The 17,721-nt window shown below is 40.8% G+C and overlaps 2 protein-coding genes across 2 annotated transcripts in view; both read right to left on the bottom strand.

The window, feature by feature from the left end:
• Positions 1–4,382, bottom strand: part of LOC134608636 (beta-Ala-His dipeptidase-like) — a 78,646-nt gene extending 74,264 nt beyond the window's left edge. The window contains exon 1 of the mRNA XM_063451621.1: positions 4,298–4,382. Coding sequence (XP_063307691.1) covers positions 4,298–4,336 — 39 coding nt within the window. The 5' untranslated portion in view covers positions 4,337–4,382. The remainder of the gene's footprint in view (positions 1–4,297) is intronic.
• CNDP2 (carnosine dipeptidase 2) overlaps positions 1–17,721 on the bottom strand; it is a 101,789-nt gene that overhangs the window by 22,709 nt on the left and 61,359 nt on the right. The gene's annotated exons all lie outside the window — the stretch shown is intronic.

Genomic DNA, 17,721 nt, shown 5'->3' with positions numbered 1-17,721 from the left:
AGAACGTGCATGTGTATTCTTTGATGGCTATTAAACTGAGAAGACAAACATAAAATTTCATTTTATTTTGTGACTTGTAACAACTGAACAACTAAAAATAAACTGAAATCCTAGACATATGATGTACTCTGTAAATCAGGACACATAATGGAATTTACTTTGAATTACCTCTCTTTAGATGCACTAATTAAATGCATGTTATTATTGCCACGGTGAGAAATGTGTGTTGTTTTTTTAACACCTTAAGGACTGAGCCAAATGTACACATTGTGAACAAAACAAAACCTAAACAAAACCTGGCATTTGCGCTATATGTCTGTCCAACCGCAATTCACCTCTTTCATATTAAATGCACCCCCCCTTATTATATATCATTTTATTCAGGGGAAACAGGGCTTTTATTTATTGTCAAATATTTAGCTATGAAATATAATTTAATATGAAAAAAATGGGAGAAAATAAGAAATGTTATTTTTTTAGTTCTACAGGACATTTTAACTGTCAATGTCATAATACTATTTGCTTTTACTGCAATAAAATACACATATTTGTATTCAGCAAAGTCTCACGTGTAAAACAGTACCCCCTATGTACAGGTTTTATGGAGTTTTGGGAAGTTGCGGGGTCAAATATAGCACGTTACATTTGAAATTGAAATTCGCCAGATTGGTTATGTTGCCTTTGAGACTGTATAGTAGCCCAAGAATTAAATTTACACCCATAATGGCATACCATTTGCAATAGTAGAAAACCCAAGGTATTGCAAATGGGGTATGTCCAGTCTTTTTTAGTAGACATTTGGTCACAAACACTAGCCAAAGTTAGCATTAGTATTTGTTTGTGTGTGAAAAATGCAAAAAACGCCAATTTTGGCCAGTGTTTGTGATTAAGTGGCTACTAAAAAAGACTGGACATACCCCATTTGCAATACCTTGGGTTGTCTACTATTGCAAATGGTATGCCATCATAGGGGTAATTTTCATTCTTGGGCTACCATAGGGTCTCAAAGGCAACGTTACCGATCTGGCGAATTTGAATGTGATAAAAATGAAACACAAGCCTTATATTTGACGCTGTAACTTTTGAAAACACCATAAAACCTGTACATGAGGGGTACTGTTGTAATTGGGAGACTTTGCTGAACACAAATGTTTGTGTTTCAATACAGTAAAAAGTATCACAGCAATAATATCGTCCGTGTAAGTGCTGTTTGTGCGTGAAAAATGCAAAAAACGTCACTTTTACTGGCGATATCATCATTGTAATACATTTTACTGTTTTGAAACACTAATATTTGTGTTCAGCGATGTCTCCCGAGTAAAACAGTACCCCCCATGTACAGGTTTTATGGTGTCTTGGAAAGTTATAGGGTTAAAGATAGTGCTAGCAAATTAAATTCCCTATACTTTCGGCATGGGTTGTCAGCCAGGTCCCGCTAATTGTAATTAATTAAGATACCTAATTATGTAAAAATATTACATAAATATATATGTAGAATTTATATATGTATGTGTATATATATATGTGTGTGTGTGTGTATATATATATATATATGTATATGTATATAGATATATACATTATTTTGTTCTATGTGTATTTTGATATATATATATATATATATATATATATATATATATATATATATATTAATATCACAATACAGTTAGAACGAAATAACACACATCTATATATTTTGTAATTATTTGTTTTAATTATTTTTTTTAATTTTATTTAACGTATTTACATATTTTTTTATATTACATATAAATATATATATATATAACAATAATTATATATATATTTAATCAGTATCAGTCTACGTGTAATTTGATATTAATATATATACATATAATTATATATATATTAATAGTAAAATACACCTAGACAGTGTATGTGTGTGTTTGCATATGTGTATAAATATACTTAGATCTAAGTATATATATATATATTTTTTTACACTTATTTAATTAATTTTATTTTATTTCCAGCCAGCGGTGGGACTACCTGTCATTACAGGCAGTCCCCCTGCTGGCAATGCACCAGGCAGCTAACCCGGCCATGTGATTGGGAGGTCCTCGCAAGGACCTCACTCTCACATGGCCGGAGGGGGGAAGGGGGGGGCTGCAGGACGTCGGATGGGCCGCGGGGGGCTCCCTGGGAGTCCCCCAACCGCGATCGCCGGCGTGGGATCGCCGGCGACCGGGTAAGTTAAAAAAAAAACGGAGGGCGTACTATTACGCCCTGCGGCGTTTAGAGCCGCTTAGAATAGGGCGTAATAGTACGCCCTCCGGTTTTAAGGGGTTAAATATATAAGGGCAGATATTAGGCTATTAGAGTAGGATCTGCCAAGAATGGGGTACATTGATGTTGTCAATATATGAACTATGCAGAAAGAAAAGTCCTGCGCTCACTCCCATCACTGGGTGGCTGCAATGACTACAGTACACATCAGCCCCAATATATAGTAAAAACCAAAGAAAAACAAGTTACCTGCACTCTCTCCTTAATCCCTATGTATTTTTAAACAAATGGAGGTTTTTTAGTTACCTCCAATGGCCATGAGAAGATGAGCCCACCTGCCAACGTCAAGGCAGACCCCCCCTAGGTGGGTCCTAACTCTAACCATTCGCCTTGCTTCCTTGAGCCTCTGGCAAAAATCTCTAATGAGACAGAAAGGGGTATTTTTTATATACACCCCTATACATTATTAACCCTTAATAGGGAACACCTGGGATGGGCGGCTGCATTGTAACAAGGCTGAGTAATACAAAAAAATGGATACAAATGCAGAAAGAAAAGTCCTGCGCTCACTCCCATCACTGGGCGGCTGCAATGACTACAGTACACATCAGCCCCAATATATAGTAAAAACCAAAGAAAAACAAGTTACCTGCACTCTCTCCTTAATCCCTATGTATTTTTAAACTATAGTTCAGTTACATTTTCAAATAAAACTATTACAATCTGTGAGATTTTAAATCATTGTTTAGTGAATAAGCGAGTGCGCTGGATTGTGTATTTTGTATGTTGTATATATTGGCCCCAGCAGCACCCTGTAATGCACTGGCGGGACTACCGGGTGCCCACCGCCATGTGTTGCGGCCCCCGGCCCGCGTGGTGTAACTGCCGGGCCGTGCGTTCAAGGGGCCCATGCTGTTAGGGCCACTTGATGGCAATGAATATCCAGGGGGCCCGGTCAACGCTGCGGCGCTTTAACAGTGCGACGTCAGATGCTGGGAGGAAGTGACAGCCCTGGTCATTCCTCCCAGCTATCAGAGAGAGCTGCGCGGGAGAAAGGAGAGGGAGTCAGATTGGGAACTCTGACTCCCATCAGCCTGAGCTATCACTGGACCCCAGGGAAAATCACCCTCCTGCACCCAAAAGGTAGGAAACAGGAAGGTGACTTAAATATTTTGCATGTGTGTGTGTTAGTGTATGCGTGTCTGTATGTGTGTCAGTAGGTATGTGTCTCTATACATGTGTGTGTGTGTGTGTGTGTGTGTTTGTGTATGTGTGTCTGTATGTATGTTTCTCTGTATGTGTGTGTGTGTGTGTGTGTGTGTGTGTGTGCGCATGTGTGTCTGTATGTATGTGTGTGTGCATGTGTGTCTGTATGTATGTGTGTGTATTTATGTGTGTGTCTGTATGTATGTGTGTGTATTTATGTGTGTTTCTGTATGTATGTGTGTGCATTTATGTGTGTTTCTGTATGTATGTGTGTGCATTTATGTGTGTCTGTATGTATGTATGTGTGTGTCTTTATGTGTGTCTGTATGTGTGTGTCTATGTGTGTGCGGGGAGGGGGGGGTGGACGTATGGGGGGTGAGTAGACGTATGGGGGGTTAGACCTATGGAGGGGGGCCCCAAGGCAATTTTCGCATCAGGGCCCCGTGGTTTGTAGTTACGCCTTTGCTATAATGTATGCATATTCAGGTGAGCGCAGCCCTTTTTAGATAGAAAGATATGAAATTAAACACTTTTTTTTCCTGTATAAAGCTCCAGTATATAATATGTGTTGGTGCAACAATTAGAAAGGTGGAAATTAGAGTGAACACACACATGGCAAAAATTCTAATAAAAAGTAGCAAACTGAATCTTGGTTTTTAAGGGGATAATTTGTGTTTTCAAGTACAAATGTACAGCTTTGTTTCTATCTAAGTGCTCTGTAATAAAACAACTGGTAACACCATGCATTAGAAACAAGACTAACAACATATGTATATATATATGTATGTATGAGATTTGTCATTGTGACATTTAGAGGAATTGATATTAAAAAAAATCTTATAAAACTTACCATAGACAGAGAGCAATGTTGGACGGAAAGCTGCAACATCTTCTCTTCTTAACAGATAGTATCACATTACGTTTTCTACCCATTTGCCTTATGTATTGTAGTGAACAACCCATTTTACGTAATGAGCTGCTCTGACAAACAGATGTGAATACCTTGGACATATGGTGTGAAGAGTTACAAACCATTTCAAAAATCAAATGAAGAGAACTACACATGTATTTTTCAACTGCTTAAATAGAAATATAAAAGACAGATAATTCACTTTCCCACACAAACTTTGATATCTCCTGCAGGGGCGTACCGGGAGCATTTGGCACCCGGGGCGCATCTCCTATATTTACTCTCCTTCTCCTCCTCCTCCCCAACTTTAAAATGTAAAAAACACCCGCGTGTTCCTGGTATGTAATGGTTATACCAAAAGTGGTGCAAGGAAAGACAACTGGTGAACTGGCTTTAGGGTCATGGGCACCAAGGCTCATTGATACACTTGTGGAGAGAAGGCTAGAGCATCTGATCCAATCACACAGTAGAGCTACTGTAGCTCAAATAGCCAAAAGACTTAATGCTGGCTATAATAGAAAGTTGGCAGAAAACACAGGACAGCTGTTAGCTGTATATGGGGCTCTGTAGCTGCAGACCATTCAGAGTGCCCATGATTTCCCCTGTCCACTGCCGAATACGCCTTCAATGGGGATCTTACTGTAAACTGGACCATGGAGCAATTTACTCATCATTTAGCAGAGATGCTCTGGCCCCAGCAGCCTGCAGCATCGCCTCCAATGACGAATGATGGAGGCGGTGCTATGAGGCAGCAATTGGCTGAAAGCGCTCAGCTGACACCCTCAGCCTATCACTGCCCACTACTCCTGGTAGTGAAGTGGAGGATAACTCCTTCTCTGCCATTCCATCATTTGTGGCCACATTGCAGGCTGCCAGGTACCAAGCATCTTCTCCTAGACAGTGAGTAAACCATTTGTCAGCGATGTGGGACTCAGCACTCACTTACTCCAGGTACCATAACCACTTTAATATGTTGAAGTGGTTATGGTGCATGCAGTGTCCCTTTAATTTTTTTTGGAAAAACAATTAGAAATAAAGCATGTTTTTTTTTTGGTTTTTTTTAATCATCTGCTCCAAGTTTGGCATGCAACCTGTGTGTGAAAATGATCCAACCATCTGTATCCATTTTGTGTTGAGGAACATCCTGTTATTTCCCACTGTGTTTTCTGTTAGAACTTTGTACCACAATGGCTTCATATAAATGGATATACCTCGTGCGACAGTCCAAGCAGCTAATTAACCACATTCCAAAATAACTTTTTTTTAAATTTTATTTTCAGCAATTCGTTTTTTTTATTATCATAAAAAAATGTGCTGCGTGGCTCTTTCATTTTTATGCAATATGCTGGGGGAAGGCATTTTTTTACCGCACCACTTTGAGATTATGGAATGATTAAAACTTCAGCAATTTACAGGAAGTAATGCACAAGCAACACAAAACATTTGTTTCAGCAGAAAGTAATATTCAATTTGAAATGCAGAGCTTAAACAGATGACTTGCAAAAAGCACAATGATTCTTGTGAGATTTCGAAATAACAAACACGTTTTTGTAATTTACACAATTTAAAATTAGTACTGCAAAGCGGACTTATGCAATTTGTTTAATAATAGATTCTACCTCTCTCCAAACACATATAAACACATATAAATGGAAAGGCACCAGATTAAATTCAAGCCTGTAATTTATTATACAAAGAAAAAGTAAAATCTTCAGCTAAAAATGTTTTTATGTAAAACAACGCGTTTCTGATGAAGACCCATTAAGAGGTCGAAACGCGTTGTGTTACATAAAAACTTTTGTACCTGAAGACTGTGTACTTCCATGTAAGATTTTACTTTTTCTTTGTTTAATAAATTACAAGTTTGAATTTAATCTGGTGCCTTTCCATTTATATGCGTTTGGAGAGAGGTCATTTGCCAGATCAGCGATTTGAAAAAAACATCACCACTTCATAAGCGTTTTTACTTGAGCCAGTTCCTACAGGCTCTAAAAAATGTGAGTGGGATGTGAATATATTTTCTTACAATATATCTCATATTGGTTATTTCTTGACTGTACTACTCTATGCCAAGTTTATTTATTCCTTACAGCCATTTGTGGGAAACCAAACCTGATTAGGTATCCGTACTTTTATTATTTACTCTGCACTTGCACTTTTGATAACATTGCATGTAGAGTGCGCCACTCACTGTTCACTGTTTTTTCTATGTTATGTACCTGTATGAATTTCTGAAGCATCCGGATTTCATAAGTTTTGATAATGATAGCAAATAGAGAGCTATCTAGTAATTAACTGAAAGAGCAAAATTAAGAAAATTACTTTTCTTAATGCTGATCTTTTAACTGTTTAGTATATAGCTCTCTAATTTATTATCCTTGTGTGGGGTTGCCAGAATAAGTATACCGAATTAGGGAGCTATCTACTAAAAAAAACTAAAAAAAAAGGCAAATTAAGAAAATAACTATTCTTAATTTTCTAAATTGGTACCCTTATGTGGGATTGTCATATTTAAGGATATTAAGTCAGGACAAGCTATTGTCCTTAAATATGGCAATTCCATGTAAGGATAGCAAATTATGGAGTTACCTACTACACAGCTAAAAAAAAATCAAAATGAAGAGAAATTGTGTATTTTTTTTTCATTTTGCTCTTTCAGCAGTTTAGCAGATTAGTTATGAAGTACTCCCTAAATTGATACTTAGTAACTTTATAACGGCAACCTTCGTTCGTTCCACATAGGGAATAATGGATGGCTGAATAGCAAAAACTAACTACATTTTCAGATGAATTTGAATATTACTTTCTGCTGAAACAAATGTTTTGTGTTGCTTGTGCATTACTTCCTGACACACAGCCACCCTTTCTCTTAGCTAGTTTCCAGAAATGCTGGATAGGTAGCAGGGCTATAAAGACTCAGAGAGGTCTAAGAAGAATCCTCTAAACTAGCCCTAATCTCCTTAAACACCTTCAAGGGTGTTCTAAGCTAAAGCTCAATCTAAACGTTTAGATGACTGCCTGATTTCCCATCACAGATGCTGGCTAGGAATAACAGTGTGCAAGACAAAGAGTGGGTCTAAGTGCCCATAGTGCAGTAAAGTGTCCCCAGTGAAGTGAAAAAGAGAATAACGAGCTGGCGCCCAAGAGAATAACGAGCTGGCGCCCTATCAGGGGACATGTATATGGCATCGATTTTAGGAACCGGGAGATGGAAAAAGATGCTTGGTCGGTCCTCCTACTTCAAACTTGGGGCACTGCGCGTGCAATCTAATGTGCCACCAGATAGGAATAGTACTTCTTAACACACCACTCCTATCAGTTTAATCTCTGTTATGTGCCTTTTTTTTGGTTTGGTTTTTGAAGCCACAGTGCAGCACCAGAGGGCCGAAAAATTAGGCATGTACACATGCCTGAAAAATTAGGTATAGTTGCAGCCGCTGCTGTAGCAGCGGCCATAAAAATTGATGTTTGTTTCCCAGGCAGAAAGTGCCCTAAAACATTGCGGCTTGAACCCTAGTTGGTGGCGGATAGGTCACGCAAGTCAACCGGCATTCAGAGCTAAAATACAGCAGCGTGTGGACCATTTTTAGCCCAAGGCAGCTCATCTCATCAGGCCTTTTTTAATCGAATGTATCGCCCACTGTCAGTCCCTTTGGGATCCATCCCTCATTCATCTTAATAAAGGTGAGGTAATCTAGACTTTTTTGACCTAGGCGACTTCTCTTCTCAGTGACAATACCTCCTGCTGCACTGAAGGTCCTTTCTGACAGGACACTTGAAGCGGGGCAGGCCAGAAGTTCTATCGCAAATTGGGATAGCTCAGGCCACAGGTCAAGCCTGCACACCCAGTAGTCAAGGGGTTCATCGCTCCTCAGAGTGTCGATATCTGCAGTTAAGGCGAGGTAGTCTGCTACCTGTCGTTCGAGTCGTTCTCTGAGGGTGGATCCCGAAGGGCTGTGGCGATGCGTAGGACTTAAAAAGCTCCGCATGTCCTCCATCAACAACACGTCTTTAAAGCGTCCTGTCCTTGCCGGCGTGGTTGTGGGAGGAGGAGGATGACTTTCACCTCTTCCCCTGTTAGATTCCCGTTGTGCTGTGACATCACCCTTATACGCTGTGTAAAGCATGCTTTTTAATCTATTTTGCAAATGCTGCATCCTTTCCGACTTGTTGTAATTCGGTAACATTTCTGCCACTTTCTGCTTATACCGGGGGTCTAGTAGCGTGGACACCCAGTACAGGTCGTTCTCCTTCAGCCTTTTTATACGAGGGTCCCTCAACAGGCACGACAGCATGAAAGACCCCATTTCGCTGTTGTCAGAGGCAGACACACAAAAAAAATGCCACACTGCTGAGCTCTGCAATGACGGCATTCTGGTGGTGGACACAGCATGCGTTGATTGGCGTGCTGTCGGGCTGACCCCAGGTGCCGATGCATGCTGTCTGACTGTGCCACTAGCTCCTTGCGACGACCTCCCCCTGCTTCCAACTCGTCTCCTCCTCTCTGTCTCCCCATCTGAACTTTCGCTCTGTTCTTCTTCTTGCCGAGCGGGCACCCACGTGACATCCATGGACGCATCGTCATCATCAACCGCTTCACTTGTATCTGACAACTCAGCAAAGGAAGCAGCAGCGGGTACAACATCATCATCATCACACCGTACGTCCATGTGTGTAATGCTGCCTGCCTGAGACATATCCCTGTTATCTACATCCTCTGGCAATAATGGTTGCGCATCACTAATTTCTTCAAACGGATGTGTAAATAACTCCTCTGACATACCAAGTGAAGCGGCTGTGGTGCTAGTGTTGGTGGTGGCGGCAGGCGGGTGAGTAGTATCTTGAGAGGTGCCCGAAGCTAAGCTGGAGGAGGATGATGCGTCAAGGTTCCGAGCGGAAGCTGTAGAAGATTGGGTGTCCTGGTCGTGTGCCAGTCAACTATGTCCTCAGAACTTTTCAAGTTCAGGGTACGTGGCCTCTGAAAACTGGGCATTATTCTAGGGCCAAAGGGAATCACAGCACCACGACCACAATGGCCCCTGCGGGGTGGCCTGCCTCTGCCTGTCATTTTTTTTTTGATTAGTGGTACTATGCGTGCAAGCTACTGTGAGACCAGATATGAGTGGCAATGTGCACTGGCAGAGGTTGGCAGAGTACACGCTGTAGGCCTGACACCCGCTTGAAGACAACTAACTGCTATTCAATCTATAACAGTGAAAAAACTTTTTTCTTTTTAAATGCACGCTATGGTGACACCAGATATGAGTGGCAAAGTGCACTTGCAGAGGTTGGCAGAGTACACGCTGAAGGCCTGACACCCACTTGAAGGACACTGACTGCTATTAGCTTACAGTGAAAAACTTTTTTGCTTTTTGTGACACCAGATATGAGTGGCAAAGTGCACGCTGAAGGCCTGACACCCGCTTGAAGGACACTGAGTGCTATTAGCTTACAGTGAAAAACCTTTTTTGCTTTTTAAAGGCACGCTATTGTGACACCAGATATGAGTGGCAAAGTGCACGCTGAAGGCCTGACACCCACTTGAAGGACACTGACTGCTATTAGCTTACCGTGAAAAACTTTTTTGCTTTTTAAAGGCACGCTACAGTGACACCAGATATGAGTGGCAAAGTGCACTTGCAGAGGTTGGCAGAGTACATGCTGAAGGCCTGACACAGAAGCTGGCAGACAACTAACTGCTATTCAATCTATTACAGTGAAAAAAATGTTTTGTTTTTAAATGCAAGCTTAAGCTATTGTGACACCAGATATGAGTGGTGGCACTGGGCAAGTGGGCACAGTATCCACTGTGAGCCTGACACAGAAGCTGGCAGACAGCTAATTGCTATTCAATCTATTACAGTGAAAAATAATTTTTGTTTTTAAATGCAAGCTTAAGCTATTGTGACACCAGATATAAGTGGTGGCACTGGGCAAGTGGGCACAGTATCCACTGTGAGTCTGACACAGAAGCTGGCAGACAACTAACTGTTATTCAATCTATTAAAGTGAAAAAAAAATGTTTTTAAATGCAAGCTTAAGCTATTGTGACACCAGATATGAGTGGTGGCACTGGGCAAGTGGGCACAGTATCCACTGTGAGCCTGACTCAGAAGCTGGCAGACAACTAACTGCTATTCAATCTATTACAGTGAAAAAAATATTTTTGTTTTTAAATGCAAGCTTAAGCTATTGTGACACCAGATATGAGTGGTGGCACTGGGCAAGTGGGCACAGTATCCACTGTGAGCCTGACACAGAAGCTGGCAGACAACTAACTGCTATTCAATCTATTACAGTGAAAAAAAACCGTTTTGTTTTTAAATGCAAGCTTAAGCTATTGTGACACCAGATATGAGTGGTGGCACTGGGCAAGTGGGCACAGTATCCACTGTGAGCCTGACACAGAAGCTGGTAGACAACTAACTGCTATTCAATCTATTACAGTGAAAAAGTTTTTTTTGTTTTTAAATGCAAGCTTAAGCTATTGTGACACCAGATATGAGTGGTGGCACTGGGCAAGTGGGCACAGTATCCACTGTGAGCCTGACACAGAAGCTGGCAGACAACTAACTGCTATTTAATCTATTACAGTGGGCTTTTTGGGGTGCTGTCCTTACAGCAGAGATCAGATGAGTCCTTCAGGACTGTAGTGGACACTGAATACCCTAGCCTAGCTATCAATTTCCCTATCAAATGAGCAGCAACACTTTCCCTCCTCTATCTAAGAAGAATGAATCTAAAATGGATGCTGTACAGGAGGTGGGAGGGTCTGCTGCTAATTTGCTGGAATGTGTCTGCTGACCGTGAGGCACAGGGTCAAAGTTTACTCAATGATGACGAATAGGGGCGGATCGAACCACGCATGTGTTCGCCAGCCGTGTCGAACGCGAACATGCTATGTTCGCCGGGATCTATTCGCCAGCAAACAGTTCGGTACATCACTAGACAGAACAGAAAAGGATAGAATGTAAACCGGTCCTTAAAATGGCCGGACAAATACTTTAAAGACAGACAATGGTCAAGGGATAGCCGAGGTTAAGGAAGCCAGAAATACACAATATCGTTATACAAGCCAAGTCAGGGAAACCAGAAATCAGAATAGTCAGGAATAACCAAGGTCAAAATACAGAAAATATCAAAAACAGGACAAGAAAACATACTCTCGGGAACCAGGAACGGAAACCACGACAGGGCAATGAACCAGGGAACTTCAGGGATTTAAATATCCATCCTTTGGCTGTGATTGGTCAGATGGTGACCTCTGACCCCAGAACGTGAGTGTGCATCGACGTCATGACGTCACACGCACGGTCGCGTAAGTCTGGGGGGCGGGGCTATATATGGCCGTGACCGCGTGGTCGGTGCCATATTGAATTAGGGCAGGCGGCCAGGAGGATCTGTCGGAGTGGTTCCCGACTCGCCACTGAACAGGTAAGCTCAGTTCATCGGCATGGTTGCACCGGTCAGGTGTGATCACACCTCGGAGCTAGCCGGGGGGCCATGATAAACTGGCAGTGAGGAAGGAACAAGGACACATGAGCAGAGACCCTTGGGCAGTAATGGAGACCATGTACCCTGCTATCATTTGAGCATTCTTTGTGAGACTTGGTTTAATAGCTCACATATATTTGATGCACAAATTTGTAACTGTGGTTTGCGGTGTACTTCATTAATAGTATTATTCTATGTGCAATCTTCTCTTTTTTTATTTTGATGTTATCATAATATTTAAGAGAGAATCTTGGAGTACTATTAATGATACCATGGATAATCTGTTACTTTTTACCGCATTACTGGGAATAAATATAAAAGGGATACTAAATGGAACAAAACAACTTTAGCTTAATTAAGCAGTTTTTGTGTATAGATCATGCCCCTCCACTCTCACTGCTGAATTCTCTGTTATTTAGGAGTTCAATCACTTTTGTTTCTGGCAATGCAGCTCTAGCAACACTGACAGTGACTGCATTCAAAAAGGTTTAATATTAAATCAGATGTTAACTTGCTTTAGAATTTTTTAATCTTCTGTTCTATAAATTTAAATTGTATCACACAATGGAAGCTCCTGTAGGGTCTAGAAGGCTATTAACAGAACATGAGGTAACACATTCCAAATTGAACAGAATGTGTAATAAAGGAACCTAAAATTTCCAGGTTTCTTTTCAGGAAGTGTTTAGTGAGGGAGTTATGACTACTGCTGTATAAACAAAGAGGTTTAACTCCTAAATGGCAGAGAATTGAGCAGTGATATTGCAGAGGCAAGATCTATACGCAAAAACTGCTTCATTAAGATAAAAAAATTTTGGTGCCTAAATGTTTCTATTTAGACAGTTATTTTACTGGTAGAACTGTAATATTTGACTACAAGTGAAGGAGACATTTGTGTATGTCATTTGTCAACATAATTGCTTTGATTATTACGTTACTGTATCTGTATAAGTACTCAGTATACTTGAGAATCTTTGAATAGCTGTGCCACAAAAGTGTATAATATAAAACATCAGAAAAAAAAAAACATCAGAAAAATAAACTGCATGTCCCAAATTAGCACGGTCTCACGAGACTGAGGCAGCTATAGTCAATAACATCACACATCACCAGCTCTTAATCAGTTGCTTGGGAACCTACGGAGAATTATCCTTTTATGAATACACACCTACTTTAATCTACCAGTGTCTTTACACTATTTCAAAGTACACATTGTGACCTGAGGATTAAACAATACTGATACCTTTTTGGAGTTAAGAAAGTTACACTTGTTGTCATGCAATTATATTACTGCACTGTAACAGCTGGATTATCTTCAATAAAAAGAGATTGACAAAACAAAAATAAAATAAAAATACTGATACCTGAAAAAATCAGTCCTATTGTTATGCAATGTGTGAAAGAGACATCTTACAGTGACATTGCTAGACAAAAGATATTTTAGGGGCCTGATGTGGGTAAGAGTGATTACCGCCCATACAAGATTATTGCATCAGCATAACAGTGTAAATGAGGTTTACAGGCTTTTTTAACATAAGGCACACATCCTGGAATATGCATTAACTCCCAATGAGACATTAAACCAAACACCCACATGGAAACATGCTTTCCTTGGGACTCCGCCATGATCCCTGAGAATGCCTATACTTTGTGCATATTTCTATAGAACAATTACCAATTTTTGGAATTGTGTGGGTTGGGGAGGTGGTTTCATTTCTCCTTTCTTTCTCATCTCCTCTATTTATCTGCCTCATTTCTCTCTTTCACCACTCACTAATTTTCATTCTTTCTCCCTTTTATATGATCTCTGCTGCAGTGAATTGGTTTGTTGTAGTTTTCCCCTTTAACTCTAAATGTGTGTTCGTTTTTAGGGCCTGATATTGCCAACTGTACTGTTGTTACTGTCAGTTCTATTCTCTTGTCTATTATGCAAACTCAAAATAAACATTGTCCAAAAAACAAACAAAAAAGACTAACGTCTGCTCATATCCTGATACAGGCAGAAGATGGATCATGAGGACACAGCATTGTCCATATGAACCTAAAGCATCACCTCTCTGGAAGCGCTTGGAGCAATGAACCGCTCCCATCAGATCCATGAACTGCTGTCCTTATGTCCGTTGGCCTCTCCAGCCTGTGACCCATTCCAGGGCCGGACTGGGGATACGAAGCAGCCCTGGAAAAAAATCTATGCCAGCCCCATAAGTCATTGTGCTATGTAGGGTGTGTAAATTATTATATATATATATTATATATATATATATATATATATATATACACATATACACAATTGAAATAGTTGGCTGCACTCTCGGATTTCCTTAAAACGTAACTTTTATTTAAATATTTAAGAAAAGATCAACGTTTCATCACCTCTTGTGGACTTTCATCAGGATCATGATGAAAGTCCACAAGAGGGACTTAAACGTTGATCTTCTCTTAAATATTTCAATAAAAGTTACGTTTTAAGGAAATCTGAGAGTGCAGCCAACTATTTCAATTGCATATATATATATAATAATAGTAATTTAATTGCCTGGATACTGGAGCCCTGGTGATGCCCCCGGTCACACAACGTTGAAGCCTGAGTGCAAGGTACAACAGCTTTTATTTATATATTTATATTTATAATATTTTATTTTTATTTATAATGGCTGTTCCATGGCCATTTTTTTTATTGGTTTTGAACATATTTTTTTTCAATTTGACAATTTTTATTTGCATGAGTAAAACAGGGGTGGATACAGAAAGAAGAAAAAGGGAGGGGAGGGGGGGGGGGGTATATCATCAGCAAGATCAGTAATGTTTCGATGCGACATACCAGTTCCATTACAAATAATACATACTTATTAAACATATTATAGTCACTTGTTTGGCATAGGTACATAGTACACAGGTCAATTCTTATTCTATTTAACTATACTGTACATGCTGCATATAAATGTTGTGCTTGCTAATGACCAAGGCCTCTTACTGGTTATCTAGTGATGGGTGCATAGTGGTGGCTTCTTGTATCGGGGTTCCACGTGTCTGTTTTGTTGTGAATAGTTAAGGTGAGGGGGAGATTATGCTGGTTGGGGTGCTAGGGGTTGACGGGTCTTGTTACCCCTTATGGCCTCCTTTGATGTGCCTGGTGACATATAGTTCTTGGGTTATGTATGTGTGCCCCTTCTACTATGTTTCGTTAGCTTCCCTGTCTTGATGGGGTCCACTATTGCTCTGCTTCGTCCAGTATTCTTTCCACATGAGACTGGCCTTGGTTAAGATTTTCTTTTCACCATATTGGCGCCCATGCATAGATTCGTATTTCCAGTTGGTGTTTACTTCGTCTATTAGATGTTCTATCCGGGGTGGGGTTGTTTTTTTCCATAGTCTGGTTAACACTGTCGCCGCCGAAATGAGTATGTGGTACGTAGTTGCCCATTGTACCTTGTTCATTTGTTCTGGCTGTATGAACAGGATGCAGGTGGTTGCGTCAGGTATTGTGTCTATTTGCGAGGCTTGTGCTATGAGTTCCTGGACCTTCTTCCAGAAGGGTTGCAATAGCGGACATGACCACCAGATGTGGAGCATTGTTCCAACTTGTGTATTACATCTCCAGCATAAATTTGTGGATGTTGTAGGCCATATTCTGTGTATTTTGTCTGGAACTAGATACCAGCGGTAAAGCAATTTCCTTTGCAGTTCTAGGTGGTTCGTGCATGATGTGACGCCTTTGTGTGATGCATATGCTTTTTTCCATTGATCTTCTTCTATAGTGCATTTAAGTTCATTTTGCCATGCTTGCTTGAAGCTTATTTTGCCTTCAGTTTTGTTGGAGAGTAGTTGACTGTAGCATGCCGAGATCGTCTTCTTGTTGGGTATCCTGTCTAGGCATAATTTCTCGAAGTGTGACAGCATGGACGATGCTTCTGTCTTGTTGTCGGTTGGTTTTATGCTTGCCATGCAAGATTTAATTTGTAGGTATGGAAACAAAAGCCGGCTTGGAAAGTTATATTTAGATTTCAACTCGGGAAACGGTAGCAACTTCCCTGCTTCGAATAGTTGTACTACGTGTTTCACTCCCTGTGCCAGCCACGGCTGTTTGTCTAATGTAGGGATGATTTTCGTAAGTGCTTCTATGCTAGTGGATAGCGGGATTGTTTGGTAATTTGTCATGTCGTGTTTGAGTAAATCCCAGGTTTCAAGTAGTAATTGTGTCGTGGGCAGCAATTGGTACGTTTGCGGTCTCCACTTCGGTGGGGTCCATAGAATGGTTCTTATCTCTGCGGGTTTCGCCCAATGTGTCTCTATGTGTGACCACTGGGGGGTGTTGGCTTTTGACATTGTTTGTGCAATAGTGTTGAGTAGTGCTGCCTGGTGATATGCTTGAACGTCTGGGAAGCCTAGCCCGCCTTCTTTGATGGGTTTCTGTAGTATCTTGGTAGCTACTCTTGTTTTCTTGTTTTGCCAGGCGAATTTTAGGAATATGTTTTGGATTTCTATGAGGAAACTCTTTGGTAATGGTATTTGTAGGGTTCTGAACAAATATTGTAGTTTGGGTAATAATGACATTTTTATGGCTGCTATACGGCCTATCCATGATATAAATTTCCCCTCCCAGTCTTGTAGGGTCGTTTTAATAGAGGCGAAAATTTGTCTATAATTGGCTTTGAACAAGTTGGTTGGGTTTTTTGTGATCTTTAGGCCTAGGAATGTCAGGTAGTCTGAGCGCCAATCTAATGGGAAGCTTTCTTGTAATCTTTCTAGTTTTTGCGTGGGGATGTTTATCCCCAAAGCTTGTGTTTTGTTCACATTGAGCTTATAGTATGAGTGTTTCCCATATTGTTCGATCTGTTTCATTAGGTTAGGCATTGATATGTGCGGTTCTGTTAGTGTGAGAAAAACATCATCCGCGAAGAGGCTCAACTTGTATTCGTCATCTCCCAATCTGACACCTTTGATCGAGGTTTCACTGCGAATCTTGCTTGCTAGCGGTTCCAGTGCTAGTACGTATAATAGCGGCGATAGTGGGCAGCCTTGTCTGGTCCCATTTGTTATTTCGAAGGCCTCCGAGCAGAAACCCGCAGTGACAACCTTAGCTGTGGGATGATTATAGAGTGCGCTAATTGTTCCTAGGAATTGTTCAGGAAAGTTGAACTTGTTGAGAACCTCTTGAAGGAATGGCCAACTGAGGCGGTCGAAGGCCTTCTCTGCATCTAATGATACCAGGAGACTATCTTTACCCATTCTACGTATGCTGTGTACGAGGTTCAGTACTTTACGTGTGTTGTCCGATCCTTGCCTTCCTGCCACAAATCCCACCTGGTCATTGTGGATTAGTGATGGGAGTATCTTGCTTAGTCTTTGTGCATGAATTTTGGCGAATAGTTTGGCGTCAGTATTTAGTAGCGATATTGGGCGAAAGTTAGAGCATTGTGTTGGGGACTTGCCCGGCTTAGGGAGTGTGATGATATGTGCTGTTAGTAGTTCTTGGGGTAAAGTGCCTAATTGCGTGGCCTGGTTGAACAATTGAGCTGGGTGTGGTGCCAGAGATTTACGGAAGGTTTGATAGTATGAATTAGAGAAACCATCCGGTCCTGGAGCTTTGTTTTTTGGTAATAGTTTGATCGTATTCTCTACTTCTTCTACTGTGATAGGTGCTACTAAATCTGTTCTTTGTGTATCCGTTAAGGATGGCAGTTGGAGGTCTTCTAGGTACCTTCGAATATCCTCCTTCTTTGGTTCTACTGTGTCTTCTGCTTGTTTCAGGTTGTATAGGGCCTGGTAGTATGTGGCAAAGGTTTTGCTGATATCTACCGGTGAGACTACTTTCTTGTTGGATTGGTCGATGAGGTATTCGATTTTGTTCTTTGCTTCTCTTTGTTTGAGTC

The sequence above is a fragment of the Pelobates fuscus genome, chromosome 4 (genome assembly GCF_036172605.1).
Source record: "Pelobates fuscus isolate aPelFus1 chromosome 4, aPelFus1.pri, whole genome shotgun sequence".
NCBI lineage: Eukaryota > Metazoa > Chordata > Amphibia > Anura > Pelobatidae > Pelobates > Pelobates fuscus.
Note: the sequence above shows the minus strand (reverse complement) of the source record. Positions and strands in the feature narration are given on the sequence as shown.